Below are 19,466 nucleotides of genomic sequence, written 5' to 3'. Positions count from 1 at the left end.
TGGGAGAAGCTATGAAGCCTACATTTTAAATTAGTTTTTTTTGAAGATAAAAAAAAAATTGGCATGTCTGGCTGGATGAAGAAAACGGGTTCTGTTCCTGCACTATTCAGATTTAGTGACAAAACACCACAGCAAAAAAAACATACCCTAACCACATGATGGGACACATTATTAACAGATTACCTGCTCCATCCTACCACCTTTTTGTTAGGAACCAAAACACTTTTATTTTTGTTTTTAAGAACTCCTACCATTTTCCCCCTCTGCTGTGCTGATCTGGTCTCTCGCAGAGTAAACACATTCCCACACACAGAGATCTCCCTCCAGACTCCCGGTTTGGAGTCCTCTGTGAAGCCATTTCGAGGATGCATAACAAGGACTCCATTTGTAGTCAGCCCATCCATCTGAGAGTCTGACGTCTTCCACTTGGCAGCCTTTTCCTACAGAGAAAACAAAAGTGATAAAAGCCTCCTTTTATAGAGCTTTGGGGATTTTTTTCCCCCCTTTAAAATAATACTCCCCACCCCCCACATGAAATACACCCTTCTGTTAGAGACATACTCCAAGGAAGATATTCTTGGATGAGTCAAATCCGGCTGCGTAGATCCGGGCGGTGTAGGGAGGGATTCTTTCACAGATGATTCGGCAGGCAAATCTAGAGATGGTGCTCTGAACAGACTGCGTGTCCGAGTTGCTCTGGCTACCCGGGACTGTGTCCGTCACTACAAAGTCAATGGGGCCCTCCGTCGAGCGGCCAATCTTAGAGGAAAAACAAAAGCAAAACAAATATTATTGTGAAAAAGCAGGAAGGGCAGACATTTAAATCAATATACGGAGATGCTTAAAGGATTTTATACCTTCTACATTTACCTAATGTGTAATTTCTCACCCGTTTAACATAATACATTGAACACTGCTTCTACGATTCCAGAAAAAAAAAAAAAATCTTCAGAAAATAATTTAAGGCAGGTTGTGGGGAAGCATATTTTTATATATATATATATATATATATATATATATATATATATATATATATATTTTCCCGGAATGTAATACAAGTACAGTATACATAAAGCAATTAAACACAACATTAATAAAATGTACAAATTATAATGAATCAATAAATTACGTCTTCATTGCACAACCTATAAAGATACAAAATAAAATGTTTAGATTAAAAAAGTAACATATATCATATTAAATACGGTATATACCTCCCAGTCCTGGTATACCTTCTGCTACAGTAGATTTATCCTTATACATAATGTAGGACAAATAACTGAAATAAACACTTTTGGAAACATTTGTCTACGAGATATTTATTTATTTATTTATACTCAGACTGAATTCAATATTCCATTAGAAATTACCCTTTGGCTATGCAAGACTGGTGTCATTTGAAATGTGTCAACAACCCCTGACGCACTGAACTGTAAAACCAAGACAACTACGGCAAAATAATCCATGCAATGTACAAGTACTGACAAAGCACGTCGTGTAATTGCCTCCATTTTTATTTTTAATAAGTATATGAAGATAAATATGCAGTGGAAAGTCCTCATACATCCATTTCCTATTTACAATTTGTAGCAATTTACAAAATGTAGCAAAGGGTACTGATGCTGAGGATTGCAAAGCAGGTGTGTGGCTTCAAGGAAAAAAAAAAAAAAAAAAAAAAGAAGACAGGCTACACTTTCCAGTGAATAATACAGTACATGGCAGAAACCCCAGTAGCTTGTAAACAGCAGTCAAATGAAATGTGTATGATCTACAAATATAAACAAGACAGCTGGATACAGACAGTTATATGAAATACATACAGATAAAAACGGCAGAAAGTCAGAATTTAATTATTGAATAACCTGAAAAATAGATTTAAAAAAAAAAAAAAAAATAAGTATGCACTGGTATTGTTTAAAACAAACAAAAAAAATAATTCTAGTGTCAAGAACAGCAAAAATAATCTTAACAAGATCTTGCTATACATACAAGCAACACGCTTGACAGTTTTAAGCAAATGGTTGGTTTTACTGGCCCAGGTGGTTTAATGGACCCTGATTAGCAATAAACTCAAGGTAACCTTGTAGTCTGTGGCAGTGTGGAAGCCCTGCCGGTGTAATGTGTGTGTAATATTGGATTGGCAGGGAGGGGGTTAAATTCCTCCCTGACAGAATACATGTGAGAATGTGGCTGGAGCCTTAGTTGAATGGTTATTGGTTAATTAGGCTCCAGTCACATGGTATACAGGAAAGGAGAAATCCTTTGTCTGGGGTTGGAAGTTTTGGTGAGTGGATACACTGTGTGTTTTTGTAAATGTGTGCAGACTGTATTAGTGAAGGCTAAATGCCCAGCCTAAGCACTACTGGTTTTGTTTGAACGGTTTATTTTGGCCCTCATGCCGTGTTTGTTTTGTGGGTTTGGTTAATAAATGTGCAACAGCGCTTTTAAATGACAGCATCGTGTGTCCGAGTCTCTCTTCCGCCGGTAACGAGCCTTGCCATCATGCTACCCAGTCAAATATTATTATTACATTAACAGGCCTATACCGTATTTGTACCAATGAAGTGATTCATAGGAATTGCTGTGGTTTTGTATAGGAGACAAGTAATCCGAGTCTCACACACATTCTTAGAATTTGTATTCACTTACCTGGAACATATCTGTATTGCTGTCATGTGTGTACTCCACAACCACAGTCTGAGCGCGAGACAGTGTGTAAGAGATACTGTGCTGGTCCTTGTTGCTTATTGCCTGCAAATACAAATCAAACAGATTTTATGCCACCCGTTTCACAGAAACTGTGGTTCTGGAAAATATTCAGTCTGAAAAGGGACAATATCTCTGGCATAGAGAGTTTTGGGGGAATCCTTTAAAAACAAGGGACACTGAACAATGAACACAAACTAACTGGTAGTAAGACAACAGATTTTAAAATCAACAGCATATTAAAAAGAACAAAAAAAGCTTAATGAGCGATACAGTCTCTCTTTCTCACTTCAAACTGTAATTTAAAGAATTCTAAAACCAGGGGGAAAAAAGATTAAGTACACCAAATACAATCTTCCACATTCCTCATTTATTTTATTTTAATGGCTGTTTTGTCAACAGTTTTCTGTTTCAATTCACTAGTGCTGCACGAACCAATTATTCGATTATGTGGATCAAGCTCTCCACAGGTGAGGGTCACTGGTGTTTTTCCATTCCCATTGAAACAAGGGAAGTAGCTGTTGATTGGATTTGTGTCGATTGCTGTTCTCCACATAATCTAAGGCCGGCAACTGAATTGCGGTTGCTAAATATGGCTTTTTACCTCTGGCGATTTCCCGAAAGTATTTGTCAATTGCTTATATTCATCTTCTTTTTATGTGTCTTTATATTCCATACATTTATCACCCCATAAACATTTTCTATCATGAAACAAATTGATCAATTGCAAATTTCCATACTTTCTATTTAAAAAACAAGAGTGAAATCAGGTGATTAGAAAATGCAATGTCACTGGCTGAACACACACAGGAACGTTGCAAAATTGTCAATTGATTTGCTGAAAATAGAGCAGTGCAGCTCGATTGCCAACCAAAAATGTATTGACAACTGAAGCTGTCAATCGGTGACACACAGTCAATTTGAGTTGCCAAGAAAAAATTGCTTGTGTATCTCCGGCATAAGAAAAACAGCAGACACCACAAGTCCAGGCAGCCGTTTCTTCGCTTGTTTCACATTGAATGGTAAATTAGCCCAAATCAACACCAATCACTCTTAACAGATCGTCGGCACCCAATTTCTGTGGAGAGCTCAATCTGAATAAATTTGGTTCACCACTATCCTGCCAAAAACAGTGATCCATATTTCATGATAGAATCAGAGGTGAAATCACAATCATGTTCAGTTTTGCACTGGAAAAATAATACACTACACCCTCGATATAATGCCTTTCATTATAACAAACCTGTCCCATGGACCCGAGATAAAAAAAAGATAATATGAAGGCAACTCTTTGTCTCAATAAAAAGCGTGCGATGTGTAATGCCTCCCAAACGAAAATAATTATGTTGCAACAAAGCTGGAAACTATGTTAATTGTTTGAAAAAAAAAAAAAAAAAAAAAGTGTAACTCAGGCACATCTCTGTCACGAATATAGCTCGTCAAAAATCACCCTGCTTTTTATTTATTCAGCAACCATGCGGCAAAGCAAAATTGATTACAGAAAAAACAACAAACCTTTCATATCAAACTTTTAATGTCAGGTTGATTTTGAATTAAAAAAATCAGGTTTGGGATTCTTGCATGCTGGATTAAGATCTGGTGCACTTTGAAACTATTCATGTCAGTTTGACTTTGAATAAAAGTTCAGCTTCAATTCAGGATTTTTGCTTTGTGTACTGCGTTTTAATTCATTAATGGATAAAGCAAAGGCAGAATACTGCATACATGAGACAACAGGTACATGTAATTCCACTTTTATTCACAATCTCATCAACTTACTCCAACAGTTTATCGTTCCTTTTGAATGTCCTTTCGCTACAACAAACCCCTTGATACAACGAACAAAAGGCTTGGACCACAAGAGGTTCGTTATAGCGAGGGTGTACTGTAATTCCATTTGTTTGCAACATTTTCCGTCTGTGTAATATACCTCAAAACCACTGAAATTTCAAAGAAGGTTTATAAAAGTAGATGGGGCACTATATTTAAATGTAGTCATTTAGGCTCAGTGGTTTTCAGCTCTGGTCATCCAGAGCCTCCAACAACAGGGTTTTTGTTTCAACCAGGAAGTTATTAAGGAATTGCTGTTGGTTGTTGTTTTATGATCATGGCAATGCTTTCTAAAGGTGTATACATGGGCCTAAATTAGTTGTGTGGAAAAAAAACATACCATAAATATTTATAAAATACTTGAATGTTATAAAATGACTGAAAAGAAGGATGCCTATATTTGATTCCCAGAATGACAATGGGAAGCAGACTTCAATGGGGGGAGGGGTGCGAGATGATGAAATGATGCTTATCTTCAACAGTTAAAGCTACTCTCCACATAAAAGGGGCTATACAGAAGAACAAGCTATTAAATAGATACCAATGACCTTTATTTTACTCTGAAACCGATCACCATTACAGGGAACTGAGATTTAAGAACACATCAAACAAGAAATAAGAATATAAACTAAGGGGAAGTAGAATGGCATATCTCACTGAATAGTTTAAAGTATGGATATGTGAAAAAAGATTTGTACTATTGATATGATATTAAACAATGTGGCAGAGAAACAGTTAAATGTATATATTTATTTTGAAAATGGTTCATTTTGAGAGCCAACACCAGCAAGGCAACATAATAAAGAATCATAGAAAACAGCTGTGTATGAACTGCAATAAGCTATGTCAAAGTGTGTGGTCTGTATCCCCGATTATGGCAAGAGGTTCAAATGTTACATTGAAAAAGGTACATTTGTTTTATTTGTATTTATTCATTTTTACAGACAACATGGGTACAGACAGCGTTTATATAAACCTGCCAATACGATCACTACCTCAAATGGTTTCTGGAATAGGAGGCTTTGACACTGTAGCAGATACAGATTTCAAAACTAACTGACACAAAAGGCTACATTTTTCTTGTACAGAACACAAATTTGAGCTTGACCGTGATAAATCACAGAATGCAGCTATGTACCAAGTATGATGCAATATCTTGTCCCCAATATGGCAGCCATCTCAAGTCACAGATCAAACTGAAGGGTGATGTCAGATGAAAAATATGAAGTCATTATATGAAATGGTTTATAAGACATTAGCAGTTGAAGGTGTGGCTGGTTTACAAAAACATAAGCTGTCCCTCATAGGGATACTTCACTAGCAATAACACCTTGGACCAGATGCGAGACGAGCCGAGACACTCATTAGTATTTCTTGGAGATATGCAAAACCAAGAGGTCTCACTCAAGCTGTTGTGCCATTTGCAGAAGACTCGTAACCTCTGAACTCACTCCCTGAACAGACGGCAATAGAACTTACATTGTGTACTGCACACTCACCTTGGCTGCCTGAGGTGTACAGGCAACATGCACCGTGCTGGGTTTCACCCCATTGGCTTTCGGTCTTTTGCATAAACCAAACCGGCTTTTCCGTCTGCCTCGGTCTCCATTTGGTAGAGAACCATTGTATCTGAAGAACACAAATATAAGAGATTAGATACAGTGTACAGTAACTTAGTGGCAAGTGAAAAAGGGCGAAACACCTTCATATATCCCCACAATCAGATACTCTCAATAACTATCCTAAATAATGTTAATGTGAAGTTTCATCACTTAACTAATTTAATAAGAATTTTTTCCCATATATGCATATAAAAAGTGTGACATTCAGATGGACAAATGTATGAACAGACACACCTATATATCCCCAGAATGCTACCTAATGTTAATACCAAGTGTCAGGTGCGTACATACTGCCTGGGGGGATACCAAGATGTGGCACCTCTGCACTGCCTACCCACAATAAACTGAGTGGAGACATAAATCAATAGGAACAGAAATTCTGTAATGTAATTACCATACATTCCCAAAACACACTGTCCTAAGCTACTTTATTACCCTAACACAGTACTTCACATTCTTCAAACACCACCACTACCACCTTTGTCATTGGACCCTGGTAAAGCTAGAAAGACCTGAACAATGCCATCTAATCATTTTGCCATCTTAAAATGAAATTCTGTAGGCGTGGAAACGTTTATATTATTGTGTACAGAAACAGTAAACATATACAAAGCAATATTTTATAAACAGCAAGAAAAGAATAAACAGTGCGAACTACAAAACGCTAACTATTATAAGCAAACCTAGTAAAATTGCAATTCCATAACGGTTATTCTCAGGATCTTTATAAGCCATAATGGACACTACTCGATTTATTTTCTCAAAATAAATATTTATAAAAATTAAATAGTTTGTCTGATATATGTATTTAGTTCATGAAACATTATCTGCTTATGTTGTAAAAACATATATACTAAAACTCACGAGACAATAAATGAATGTTCTAATATAATAAGTTAAATACATTGGATTTGTTTTTCCGTTTCTTTCTTATATCTAAACAAGTTGCTTTGATGTTTTGTTTCTGCATGCTGTTGTAAACTGTCTCCGCCATTTAAAATTGAAATGCATATCTCCATTGATGTCACACGAAGAAAAAAAAAAAAAAAAAAAAACTACGAGTAAAATTCAATGATATGCGTTTCCAATCTGCAAGGCAAAATATGGTGGCCCAATAAGTCAATAAATTGAAGTGCGTTTATCGTGTTTACCTGATCACGGGCCCAGAAAGACACTTCTGTATGACCGTGTATACACGATCACGGTCCTTAAAGGGCTAAAGCAAAAAAGTTCAGTCAGGATCAGTTACAGACGAGGAAGTAGAAAATGGTAAAATCGCCTTTTAGTGTTGCGTTTCATGGGATGAGCAGGTCAAGGGAATGTTTTATGTTAAAATACTATTGCACTACAAAAAGGAGGAAATGTTGCTGGTCCTGCCACACACTACGGATGCAGCTGCTTCAGTTCAGGACAGTTTTTAATGACCCTCTATCATTGCAACTACTGTGCGAAAAAACATATCAATCCATGGGCTGAAATAACAAGTCCTGCCACTACTGCCTGTACTCAGCAAAGGAAGCCTTTGCTATACAGTAGCCCCCAGGTCACTCAAAACAAGATGCATCCATCTTAATAAAGGATTTCCTGATAAAAACCAACAACATAGCATACAACACAAGGACATGCTTTTACAATTCTGTTTTCTGGCATTTACTGACCAGGGAAAATGTTTGGCAAAATCACTTAATGATTCTCAGATATCCCCCCAAATAAACTATTTATTTATTAAAGAAAGTATTTATTTATTGAAGAAATGTCAGGCTTGTTATTTAACAGATGACACATTTAAGGCCAAACTGTAGAATCTTTGGCAGTACGCAAGTAATTGTCAGTGATGGATATGACATTTAGAAGAGAATACTGAGAGTTCTAAATGTCATACCCATGGATGCCGTCATGAACAATATTGTATAACCCTCTCTGTGACCACAATAAGACCTTTAGCTAGCCACCTGGAGGAAGGGCGAAAGGTTTTTATTTCCTCTATTAACCTGGTTGGTGGTTTAGTTTTTCCTCTCCTGCGTGCCAACGGACTACGCTGGCACCAAAGCTGCACAGGTGGGCCGAATGGCCTTTTCTTGTTCTGGAATTTCTTATGTTCTTATTTAAATAAACAACTAGAAAACATGTTGTAAGTGGTCTGGTGGTCAACATCATCTGAAAAGTCCCACACAGAAACTGTCCATTTAAAAACTCCAAGTGCCAGTTTATTTTGTGGTGTTAGCAACAGCTACAATGCAAGTGTGTGGATGTTATTGGGATGCAAAATAAATAAACTGGCAGCTTTGTAAAACTACTGCCACAAAAGGGTTACTTATTCTTGCAGGAGACCCATGATCTGATTTGACTTGTAGCAAGTATGAAGCCAACATCTCATATTTCCATAACACTGAGCAGCTGATGTGGCAGATTTATTAAAAACATAGAGACCAACAGAAATCAAAAACATAACCTCAGCAATTAACCACAGTCAGAATACTGTATGCGATAAATGTGTTTTTTTTTTATTATATATATATATATATATATATATATAAAAGAGTTTTCCTAGCATTGTTTGTTATTTTTTTCTCCACAATCTTGAGTTTCCAAAAAAGTTTAACATCCAGGTAAGAGAAGTTTGTTTTTAAAGTTTTAAAACTGTGCTGCAAATGTCAGATCCACTTTGACCTACATTTCCTGGAATACAGAGTTACATCTCTGCATTTTCAAAGCTTTAAATATATGTCAGGTAGGTGTCAGGTTCTGAAACCCTGATAGGTCTATTAATCTGTTTTTACAATCTCTGGCTCAGGGGAAATACTCATTTTCACTTAACTTTTAGATGCCTTTGTCTATTCAGCATATTTAAAAGTTCAAATTGAAATCATAGGTAAACTACTGTGGATGCCACACAAATACACCCACACAAACTGCCCCCTCAAATCATAACTTTGATTAACATTTCCGTTTAATTCGCATTTTTCTCAACAAGCCTTCACAGGGTATAAACTAACTTCATGACTCAGTACTTAATGTCGATTAGGCCAAACATTCCAAACACTTCAAAAACTGACATGGCCTAAAAACTGTCCAGTCACTTTATTAGGGATTGTCTTAATATCCAGATGAATTCTTTAAATACTCGGTACAGCATACTAGGATGGAAAATAGCTACCAGTAACATGAAAAAACTAAAGCACCATTATGTAAGATACATCCACCTATAACAGTAATTGGACAAGAGGTTTTCTAGATATGACAACCCAAGTGTGACAGACACAGGGACAGCAAGCCTTCATAAAAGCCCATGATTCTGATACTAAAATCAAAAAGGGGTTTTCATTCACCAACTTCTTGCCCGTGGTGTGTGCTGGGCTTCAGTAGTAGGAACAAACTTTACTTAATCCATCAAAACATAAAAGTTAGACTAAATTTTTAAAATCTAAAGTCTTGTGTCTTCTTACCCCAGTACAATGAGTTCTCCGTACTTGACGGGCACTTTGATGGAGGCAGAGATGTTTTCTTGATCAGGAGAGAACATTAGCCTGGCTGGAGAAAAGTATCCAACAATCACTGTTCTTCAGTCCTGGATCTCAGTCCTGTCTTGACATGATTTTGGTAATTCTGCGCGAGAAAGAAAGAAAGAAAGAAAGAAAGAAAATATGAGAGAGAGAGAGAGAGAGAGAGAGAGAGAGAGAGAATTAGCATATATTGCCTTAAAAGCAGAAGATGAGCAGTCCTCATTACTCATATGTAGGAATCTATCTAATTCGCTATTTCACAGATTTCACGGAAATCAGGAAATTGAGGGGTCACCGCAAAATTCACCTCCTTAGGTCTAGTACTAGTATGGAGAGAAAATCAGCCTATCAGTGCATCTGTACTGGCATTTCCGTGACCTGTACTATACAGTAGTGGGTGGGACAAAGTGAGTGTTGCATTGTTATTTTGATTTAGGTTGCTAAAACCTACCAGTTTCATTCAACATTGAAGCAAAATTTGTTAATTCCATAGGGTGATGCAAAACATTTGGCCATAACTGTACAGCTTTAAAAGCATTACACAGACCATACAGTACCTGCTGGTATAAATACACCTACAGAAACAGCTGTTCACTGCTGTAACTGATTTAAAAGCAGCTGGATGGTTGTAGACAGAGCTCAACCATCACTTGCAATCATGTGGTCTGCAGCTTAGGGTTATTAGGCCAGATCATTTGCTACCTCTGTTGCGAAATAGCTCAGACAGTACAGGAAGCTGCCAATCAGGTTCAGATCAGTTCATTTTATAAAGCAAACAGGAAGTAGGAAGGTGGCCCTGGTGTCACCTCTACGTGTTCACTTGGTGGCTGTAATGCATTAGGGCTAGACACTTCCCTATTAGAGATGGAGCGATAATCAATTACTAGTATCAAAAATATTTTAGTATCATTATACAGTTAATCATGATGGCGTCTGGTAATTCATTATTAGTTTGAAGTAAAACAGTATAAAACTGTGACTGTATAAACTCAAAAGATTGACATACACGATTTTCAATGTTTCATCTGTTTTTGAGTATTATTGGTTGGGGCAATGTTCCGTGCAAGAATGTTCCGTTTCTGAAAATGGTCATACCTTGTACTGTAAGCATGTATTACGAAGCTTAATGTACATGTTGCACTGCAAAGTATTTTTGTATTTCCAAGCATATAAATCTGGTGATAAAACACGCTTATTGTGATCATTTTTAGTCCACTATCGATAATCAAAAACATTATTATCGTGCAGTACTACTCCCTTTTAATAAAATTAAGATTAAGATGATCAGACAACAGCAACCAACCAGTAAAAAGTCTCAGAGTGGTCTTGAGTGATTATTAAAAAAGACATACCACTTGCCTAAATCTCTCATGAAAATCCCAAGCAGATTGCTTTTTGTACCTACACTTTTATCCAACCATTCCACGCATGTGCTCAGATTAACCTTGACTCAGCAAAGTGGTTCTGGGAGCTTTCAACCGTGTCCCCTAAAACTTGCAAGCAGACACACAGTGCTTGCGTGCAAAGCTTACACAGAAAGCTGGGCCTGTACTTTTCCACCCCAGAGTGAAGGAAACAAGCATGCACAGATTTAAGTCTGAGATAAGCAAGAAATCTCCTGTGTGTCTTGTTAGACTGAAACAAGTTAAACATGAAATTGCTGCATTGACCAGCTTGGAACTCAAGCTGGTTGCTGCTGGTCAAGCTGGTGAATGAGCTGGTCTGCTGCTGGTGAATCCGAGTTTTAGATGGTCATGCTGGTGAAACAAGTCGATGGCTGCTGGTGTAAAGCTGGTCTGGTGATGGTCAAGCTTTTCAGTGATATAGCCTACTGAAGAATGTTTTGTTGTGTGTATAGTAAATGTTAAAATTACACTGTTTGTAATCTTTAAACTATTATTTTTAATGACTCACTTCAATCATGTTCACAAGGGTGGGCATTACATTCTCATTTATCATACACTACTCCATGCAGTATTTTATAATCTCTGGTGAGCATTGTTTTTTTTTCCTGGCTGAGAAGTGTGAGAGAGAAGACAGTAAATATATGAGGTATGGTTGCAATTCCTTTCAGCTTGACAGCTCACGATGGGGTCACGTTAGGTTGCTGGTGTTAATGAGCGTGTGTTTCCCGTATCAACCAGTACGGGAAATATCAACTGGATGAGCCCATTGAAAAAAAAAAAAAATGCTCACCAGTTTATAGAGAGGTTTCGACCAAAACGCAAAAATATATAGGTATACCGGTAGTTCGGCTCACAACTGGCAGTGAATGGAATTACATATTTATTAACACTTTGTCTAACATACATACATACATACATACATACATACATACATACATACATACATACATACATACACACATACGAGTGATTTAAGCACTTTACACATTGGATCTGGCAAACTGAAATCGCATGTGTACCAGTGTTTTCTATTTGTCTTGTTAGAATAAAAAGTAGAAATTGAAGAGCTAGCAAAGAGAGTGGAAAAGGGAATTTGTGGTCCTAAATTATTGGATTGAAACAATGAATGTGATGAAGGAATGGATACAGTTACTATTGAAGAAGAGATAAGGGAGCAGCATGAGAACGCAGGAAGTGCAATTCTTTAGTTTTTCAGAATTGTAAAGTGTTATCTCTCTCCAATAACTACTTAAAATGAAATACTGTACTTGAAAAAAATATATTTTGCATTGGGACTAGTCTGACTGTTGGGGTTTTCTTTAAACTCTCCTGATAAGTTTTTTTTTTCCTTTAAATAAATGCATATGTAAAAAAAAGTAGTACAAAAAAGAACCATATAAATCTGTTAGGTATGTGTTTAGTGATAATTACTGAACTGTTTTTCTAATAAATTAATAAGTAACATGTTTTGTAATACATTTTCCTATTGTTATTAAGTAATAAATAGGTCATAGGTAAATGGTAATAATTAATAAATACCTATTTATTTTTAAATCTTAAGAGTCAGAAGTTATGTGCTTCAAAATGAAAAGAAAACAGCCTGCTTCAGATTTTGAAAGAAAGGAAAGCTGAGAAAAGGAAAACATTGTTCTGATAGTGATGGGTAAATAATTCCCACAAAAAATGTACACTGAATCTCGGCTCAAATTAAAATATCCAGTCAAAAGATGTAAGGAAGTGAGTGACGAAGTGGAGAAACCGAAACAACACTATCAAAAAATACAAAGAGCTGAATTTCTCATTACAGAAATGCCTGATCTCAACTAAATTGGTATGTTGTCATTTTTTGTAATATAAAAATAGGGTACTTTTTCTTTTTAATGTGGGATTGTGAAAAATAGGAATGTGCTATATTTAGCAGTTAATATTCATGTTAAACTGATGGTTGTCATAGTATTTATAGCTGTATGAGAAGTGGAACGTGGGGAATGTATTTCGTCCCACACTCCATGCTGTTCAGGATGGGATGGTAAGTATATATTATTAGTATCCAGTCACTTACATGCAGGCCCATAATAAAATCAAATCAAATTAAAATAAAGCAGTGCAAACACTCAGTGTCCTGTTTACAAACACTTTTTACAAGTGAAAGGGAACAATCATTTTGTTTCACCCAAAATATATGGAAATATCTGCAGTTTAGATGTTAGCTGGTAAGATGAATCTTGCTAGCTGAATGTGGTTCTCTTCATATGCAAGGTAATGTACATTTTCCAAAAAGTACGATTTAATAGTTCTAGTATAAGAGTCACAAAACCAATAGACTACACAATCATACATAGGAGTATACTATAGTAATATTAAGGACTTCTGTAAGTGTTATTGGTGTACTTACTGCTTGCTAAAGGGAACATATACTGTAGTTTTAAATTCATAAAATGGCACTGTTATAATGTCCACAAAACAGTGACGGTTCAAGTTTACTGTAACTAAAGTAGAAATAGCATTTCATTCATAAATATAAAGCATCAGAAGGTTAATATAGTACCGATATGCGTAGAAATGCATGTGATGGCTATACATGGTGTCACACCAGTAGTTTCCAACCAGTAGTTTTAAAAAAAAAGTTTTGTATAACAACAACATCTTTATGTCTTGAAAATACATTTCTGTATTTTCAATACAAATACTGAATGATAAAGAGCAGACATCACATTATATAAAACTGTACTGTCTGGAGGAATAACAAATGATTCATTTATTGAATGGGAATTTCTCCCAGTTGTATATCCTGCTAATATTATCACATCCTGTATCACAGACATTAAACTTCCTTTAATTGTTATGGAAATCAACTGCGATTTTTCAGATAAAAGACATTGCATACAATGGTCAATTTACAAAGGAAGAACTTATATCAGAACCCTATTTTCAGAATGGAGGAGCTGGGAGCCGCTGGTCAGAACGGCTTGGGGCTGGGAGCCGCTGGTCAGACCAGTTTAAATTCTTCCAAAACACAACACTAGTAGGTGACCATCGAGACCAGCTTGAGCTGGTCAGTGCTGGACTTTCCAGCACTTCTAGTGCACAACAATTCAGCTAACTAAAACATTTAGGCCTATATGCTACTGTAGTAGTATAGCACTAAACTGGTTAATCAAACCAAATACCTTTTTTGGGGCATTAATGCTAGTGGCGCAGATGGAATAATAATGGAAATATGCAGAGCTGCAAAAAAAAAAAAAAAAACAACACGCTCTGCAGATTGTTACCACTCTGACCATGTTTAAAAATATTTTAGTAAGGGAGAATATACAGTGCATCTGTGTGCATGAGGGTCTGCTCCAGGGTCACAAACCCACCACGTGTGCCTTGGACCCCCTCCCCACCTCACCTCTTTCAAGCTGCTGCTCCTGCTCTACTCCCCTTCATCTCCTCCCTCCTCAACACCTCTCTCCTTTCTGGTATCTTTCCCTCTGCCTTCAAAAAAGCCTCTATCACTCCCCTCCTCAAAAAACCTACCCTGGAAACCACCTCCCTCCAGAGCTACCGTCCTGTCTCCCTCCTACCCTTCCTCTCCAAAACCCTCGAGCGGACTGTACACCGCCAGCTCTCTGCTTTCCTGTCCAACCACTCTCTGCTCGACCCTCTCCAATCTGGCTTCCGCTCTGCTCACTCCACTGAAACCGCCCTCCTGTCTGTCACCAACTCACTTAAGTGTGCCCGAGCTGCCTCTCTCTCCTGTGTCCTAATTCTCCTCGACCTCTCTGCTGCCTTTGACACTGTTGATCACTCTATTCTACTATCATCTCTCGCTGACCTGAGGATCTCTGGCACTGCTCTGGCCTGGTTCTCCTCCTACCTCTCCAACCGCACGTACAAGGTAACCTGGCGTGGAGCAACCTCCACACCTCACCCTCTCTTAACTGGAGTCCCGCAAGGGTCAGTCTTGGGTCCTGATAGAGCCGTTCCTTGGTGGGAAACAGCTGTCCAGAGTTTTCCATCTGCTCTGAGTCCAACTATTGTTTGGAACAGGGACTCTTCTTCAGGGGAGGAGAAGGAGAAGCAGAGGAAGATGAGGAAGACTGTCGAGACGGTTCTCTGTGTGTGCTACTTTCGTGGATGCATCGTCCGGTGCATTTCCAGCATATAAATTGTCAATTAACAAAATAATCATTAAATGGTTGAACAATATATGTATTTCTGCATACAAATGTTACAACAACAACAACAACAACAACAACAACAACAACAACAACAACCAATATATTTCTGCATACACATTTTCCATTAACAAAATAATCATGAATGAGCTTACATTAGTGCACAATTGAGCAATTCAACATGGTACTGAACAATATTGTGATCCACTATGTAGAACAACTAACATTCTGGTAATTTTGCGAATAAAACAATTCACAATGTTGTTGAAGGATATTGTACTCCAAATACATAGTAGCTTGATGAAAAATAACAGTCTGTTAAATGCAAGTTGAATCATTTAGGATTCCCCCCAACCCCCTCACCCACACGTCAATTTTGGAATCGAAAGATTTGATCCGATTTGACTTGCGTTAAATACATTGACCAATGAAAAACGACTGAAGACACATGGATTCTTTCAGTTCTCTGAACAAAATGGAAAATCTAAATTGTGTATGTCGCCAAACAAAAATTACTTTACGATAAATCCATCTTATTTTTTCGAGTGTTTGAAAAACAAAATGGCTGCACGCAAAGTGAAGAAAATACATTTTAGAGAAGAACAAAAATTGGCAATTGTACTAGAGAAATAAATACTATTGGGGAGGTTAGGGGTGTCATTAAAAAAATTCTGACAAAAATAAAGCCTGGCAAGAAATGACTGAACGGGTAAATACCATCAACCCAGCTGTAAGTCGTAGTGTAGGCCAAAAAAGAATATTAAAAAAAAAAAAAAAAGGACACCAAAAACTGGAGACGGCCCTTTTGAAAAACTTTCTCAGCTAAGTTCTTTAATAATTGATATTTATGGGGAAACATGTCCCACTTACAGTGGAATTGAACAGGTGCAGAGATGGGAATAGAGGATGCCACAGTGATAGTAGCAGCAGGTAAATTAAAAATAAATTAGTTAGTATCTATATATTGTCAAATACTGTTTAATTAAAAATGTATTCAAATCTGTAGTATTCTTATATTCAAAATCTTGTTAAAAGGTCTTGTTAAAAAAAAAAATAATAATAATCTGGTATGCACTCAATTTCAAGACAGTATTAACATCTTGTTTAGGTAAATAAATAAAAATAAATACATAAATAAACTTCAACTTGTTTTTTATAGAACCGTGCAGTGAAATTGTAAATACATTGTTGTGACATCCTTAAAATCGCTAGGTGAAGCTGTGCAATTACCAAGTTTGTGCAGCCAGTCAAAACACCTCTGTGCAATGACCTAGCCGTCAACGTGAGTTATACAGTGCTTGAAAATATTGTATTCTTATATCAGATATTTATCAGATATGATTTTGTGTAACAGCAACGTGTGTGTGGCTATTATACGAGTACAGACAAGTCGGGAATGAAGTTCATTAAAAAGTAACTGTTACATAACTTTCACAGACCAGTTTTTTACTGAAATGTTTAGTTTGTTTATATTTTGCGAAAAGCTGCATGTACATTTTTTTTTAAATGTATGTGTTGTTGGCCTCAGTTTAACGGTTAAAACTAAGTGGTTATACATGTATCAAAGTTTGACTTGTTTACAATAGTGTCTCTTGGACAAGGCTGCTTGTGCAGAAAACATTCATGAATAGGGTTAAATGAATCTGATACTACCATTGCGGCTGTTGGCTGATGATTTCTGAATCCCAGTGAAGGCTCCAACAATATTTTAAAAACTTCCAGTGGCACAGAAACGAATTGCCACACAAACTTGAATGACTGCAGGAATACTGTGGCTTCTGTTTGCTGCAGGCTCCAAGTCATCTTTTAACTTTTCCACTAAAGTTAAAACATCCTCGCAGTGGAAACATAGTCTTTCAAAAACTGCCATGTTATTCAAATTCTCTAAGGGATTGTGTGTCCTTAAATACTCTTTCCCTACGAAACATACTGTTGTCCCTTTTTGGGGAAAAGTTGTATTTTATACTCACTGGACCGGAGATTTTATTTTTGAAGAATGCTTCAGATTCCAGTTCATATGTCTTGGCAAATTTTAAACAGTTTTATTAATTTTCTTAGAAAGTGGTTTGCAGTGAGGTTATGTGTATACACGTAACTTGTCCTTTGTACAGTTAATTCACGCACTATTATGCCCAATGCTTTTAAATCTTTATTCAAGTCCTTGGCTTTTAAATCTTGGATTTTAGGATGATTCTTCTACCTGCAGTTCCCGTAATTTTCTTTGGACGTCCACTTCTTTCATGCTTTTCAGGTGAATCTGTTCTGTGGTACTTCTTGATCATTGCCCTGTTGTGGATTTTGGTATTCCATATATCTTTAATACTGGTAGCTATTTCCTTTGTTGTAGTTTGCCAAGAGGGCTTTTTTCAAAAGTGAATCCAACTATTTGCTATATCCATCAGTTTACTAATTTAAAGTTAGCCGGTGCAGTGCTACCGGAAGTTGTGTCACGACTGCCTAGCAACAGCTGCTGTAACTCAAGCCGGGGATCAGTCAGCTGAAAACAAGGCAACACAATTGGCAACAATTTCAAACAAGATATATTTATTGTAGAATGTTGCTGTTACAAGCATTGCATAATTAATTAGCGTCCTTAAGTTTAATATGTAAATCTCATTCACATGAACATGCATTTCGAACGCCAGACATAGAATAAATTGGTAAATTGTTTGTTGGTGAAACAGGCATAACAATGTCTGACTTACGGTTTAACACAGACTTAACACTTGTCAAGCATCAGCATTTAAAGAAAAAGTAGCTAATATACAAGTATTTTTTCGTGTACTCTAATATGTAATATGCTATTCGAATAATGTTTTATTTGTGTGCAATCGACTACATGGACCATTCCCTAATTCTGACTAATTTATTAATCTTGATAAAGTGTCACATGGAAGTACATGTTGTGGCAAAATGTACAACTTAAAAGGGTACATCAACACTACATGAAAAATAAAACAAACTATTCCACCTTGCTGTTCTGAATGCATTTGGTCATTGTAGAATAATCCGTATGCTCTCAAACATCTGCATAATGCCACACTGCTATGTCCAAAATCACTGTTCTTGAGCATCTCTTCCGAGCCAAAAAAACATGACTTCCGCATGTACCCTCACATGTGCTCTGAAACATACCGACGCATGCCCAATGAAGTGCTGTATAAACTATAGTACCTCTGTGTGGAATCACACTAGTCTGTGTGACAAACCTGGTCTGTCTAATTTTCCATAAGGAAGGAACTTGGACCTGCTTTCATTTGGTGTAGTAGACATCTTTCACACTGTACATGTAAATGAATGTTGCATTCAATAATAAAAATAAAAAAAAGTCTGTGCTGTGTAAGTACTGGCAAAAAAAACCCAAGGACGGAGTTGTTCTCATTTCCAACTAATGGAGGGACCTACCCACAATTATAGCAGCACTGTGTTATTTCAATACACTTCCCCAAAGTCTTAGATACAGCTCCAGCTGATTCCGAATGTTTGCAAAAAGGACACAGGTTTTCATTTGCATTTCCTCACACATGCACAATCGTCTACACAACGTTGAGTGGGAAAGTCGAACTCGGCCAAAAATTCCATCTCCCTATCAGTTTCTGAACAATCTGATGAAATATTGTCTGGCATTATTTCGGATGTTCCCTGTGTACAGTCACACAGTGTTGCTGAGGAAAATTTGAATTTAAACTGAAGTTTAAAATAAATAAATAAATAAATAAATAAATAAATAAATACAGAGAAAGGTGGAAATGGTGTGTTAAGTCACAGGGATGAAAATTCAGCTATGTTTCTTTTAAATACAATATAACTACATAAAAATTAATTTGTCTGTCTATATAAAAGTAGGAAAAAACAAATGTAAATACCTTTTATGATTTCAGCACCAAGTAACAGTTTTAGTGTCATACTAAAATTAAGTTTTTTAAATGGGCATTTAAATGCTGAAACATGTTGATATGTTATACATTTGTTTACTGGTCTGCTATTTCCAGTGGAGTAACCTTTCCTATTCTACTAGAGCGGTTAGAGAACTAGGTGGGGGAATTTTAGAATTTGAACCTCAAACAAATCCTAACAGAAATGTGCTGAGTGCAGTAAAACTGAGCCCTCTAAACTAAATGCAAGACAGATGGAGTGAGATACCAAGCTAATGAGCTAAATCCAAAAACGAGGCCTTGCTTCGATTTGTTGTGCCAGTGCTGCTTGCTAAAACAGCTGGAACCAAATTGTTGTGGC

At 36.8% G+C, this 19,466-nt stretch overlaps 1 protein-coding gene across 1 annotated transcript in view; it reads right to left on the bottom strand.

The window, feature by feature from the left end:
- The window catches only part of LOC117411588 (E3 ubiquitin-protein ligase pellino homolog 1), a 49,295-nt gene that overhangs the window by 8,509 nt on the left and 21,320 nt on the right, over positions 1 to 19,466 (bottom strand). Inside the window, exons 2-6 of the mRNA XM_034019247.3 lie at positions 9,605 to 9,764; positions 6,036 to 6,165; positions 2,650 to 2,751; positions 562 to 759; positions 252 to 440 (exon numbers count right to left, since the gene is read on the bottom strand). Of these exons, the coding sequence (XP_033875138.1) occupies positions 252 to 440; positions 562 to 759; positions 2,650 to 2,751; positions 6,036 to 6,165; positions 9,605 to 9,681 (696 nt within the window). The 5' untranslated portion in view covers positions 9,682 to 9,764. The remainder of the gene's footprint in view (positions 1 to 251; positions 441 to 561; positions 760 to 2,649; positions 2,752 to 6,035; positions 6,166 to 9,604; positions 9,765 to 19,466) is intronic.

This window comes from Acipenser ruthenus, chromosome 6 (genome assembly GCF_902713425.1).
Source record: "Acipenser ruthenus chromosome 6, fAciRut3.2 maternal haplotype, whole genome shotgun sequence".
NCBI classification, from domain to species: domain Eukaryota; kingdom Metazoa; phylum Chordata; class Actinopteri; order Acipenseriformes; family Acipenseridae; genus Acipenser; species Acipenser ruthenus.
The sequence above is the reverse complement of the archived record's forward strand: the minus strand, read 5'-3'. Positions and strand labels throughout refer to the sequence as shown.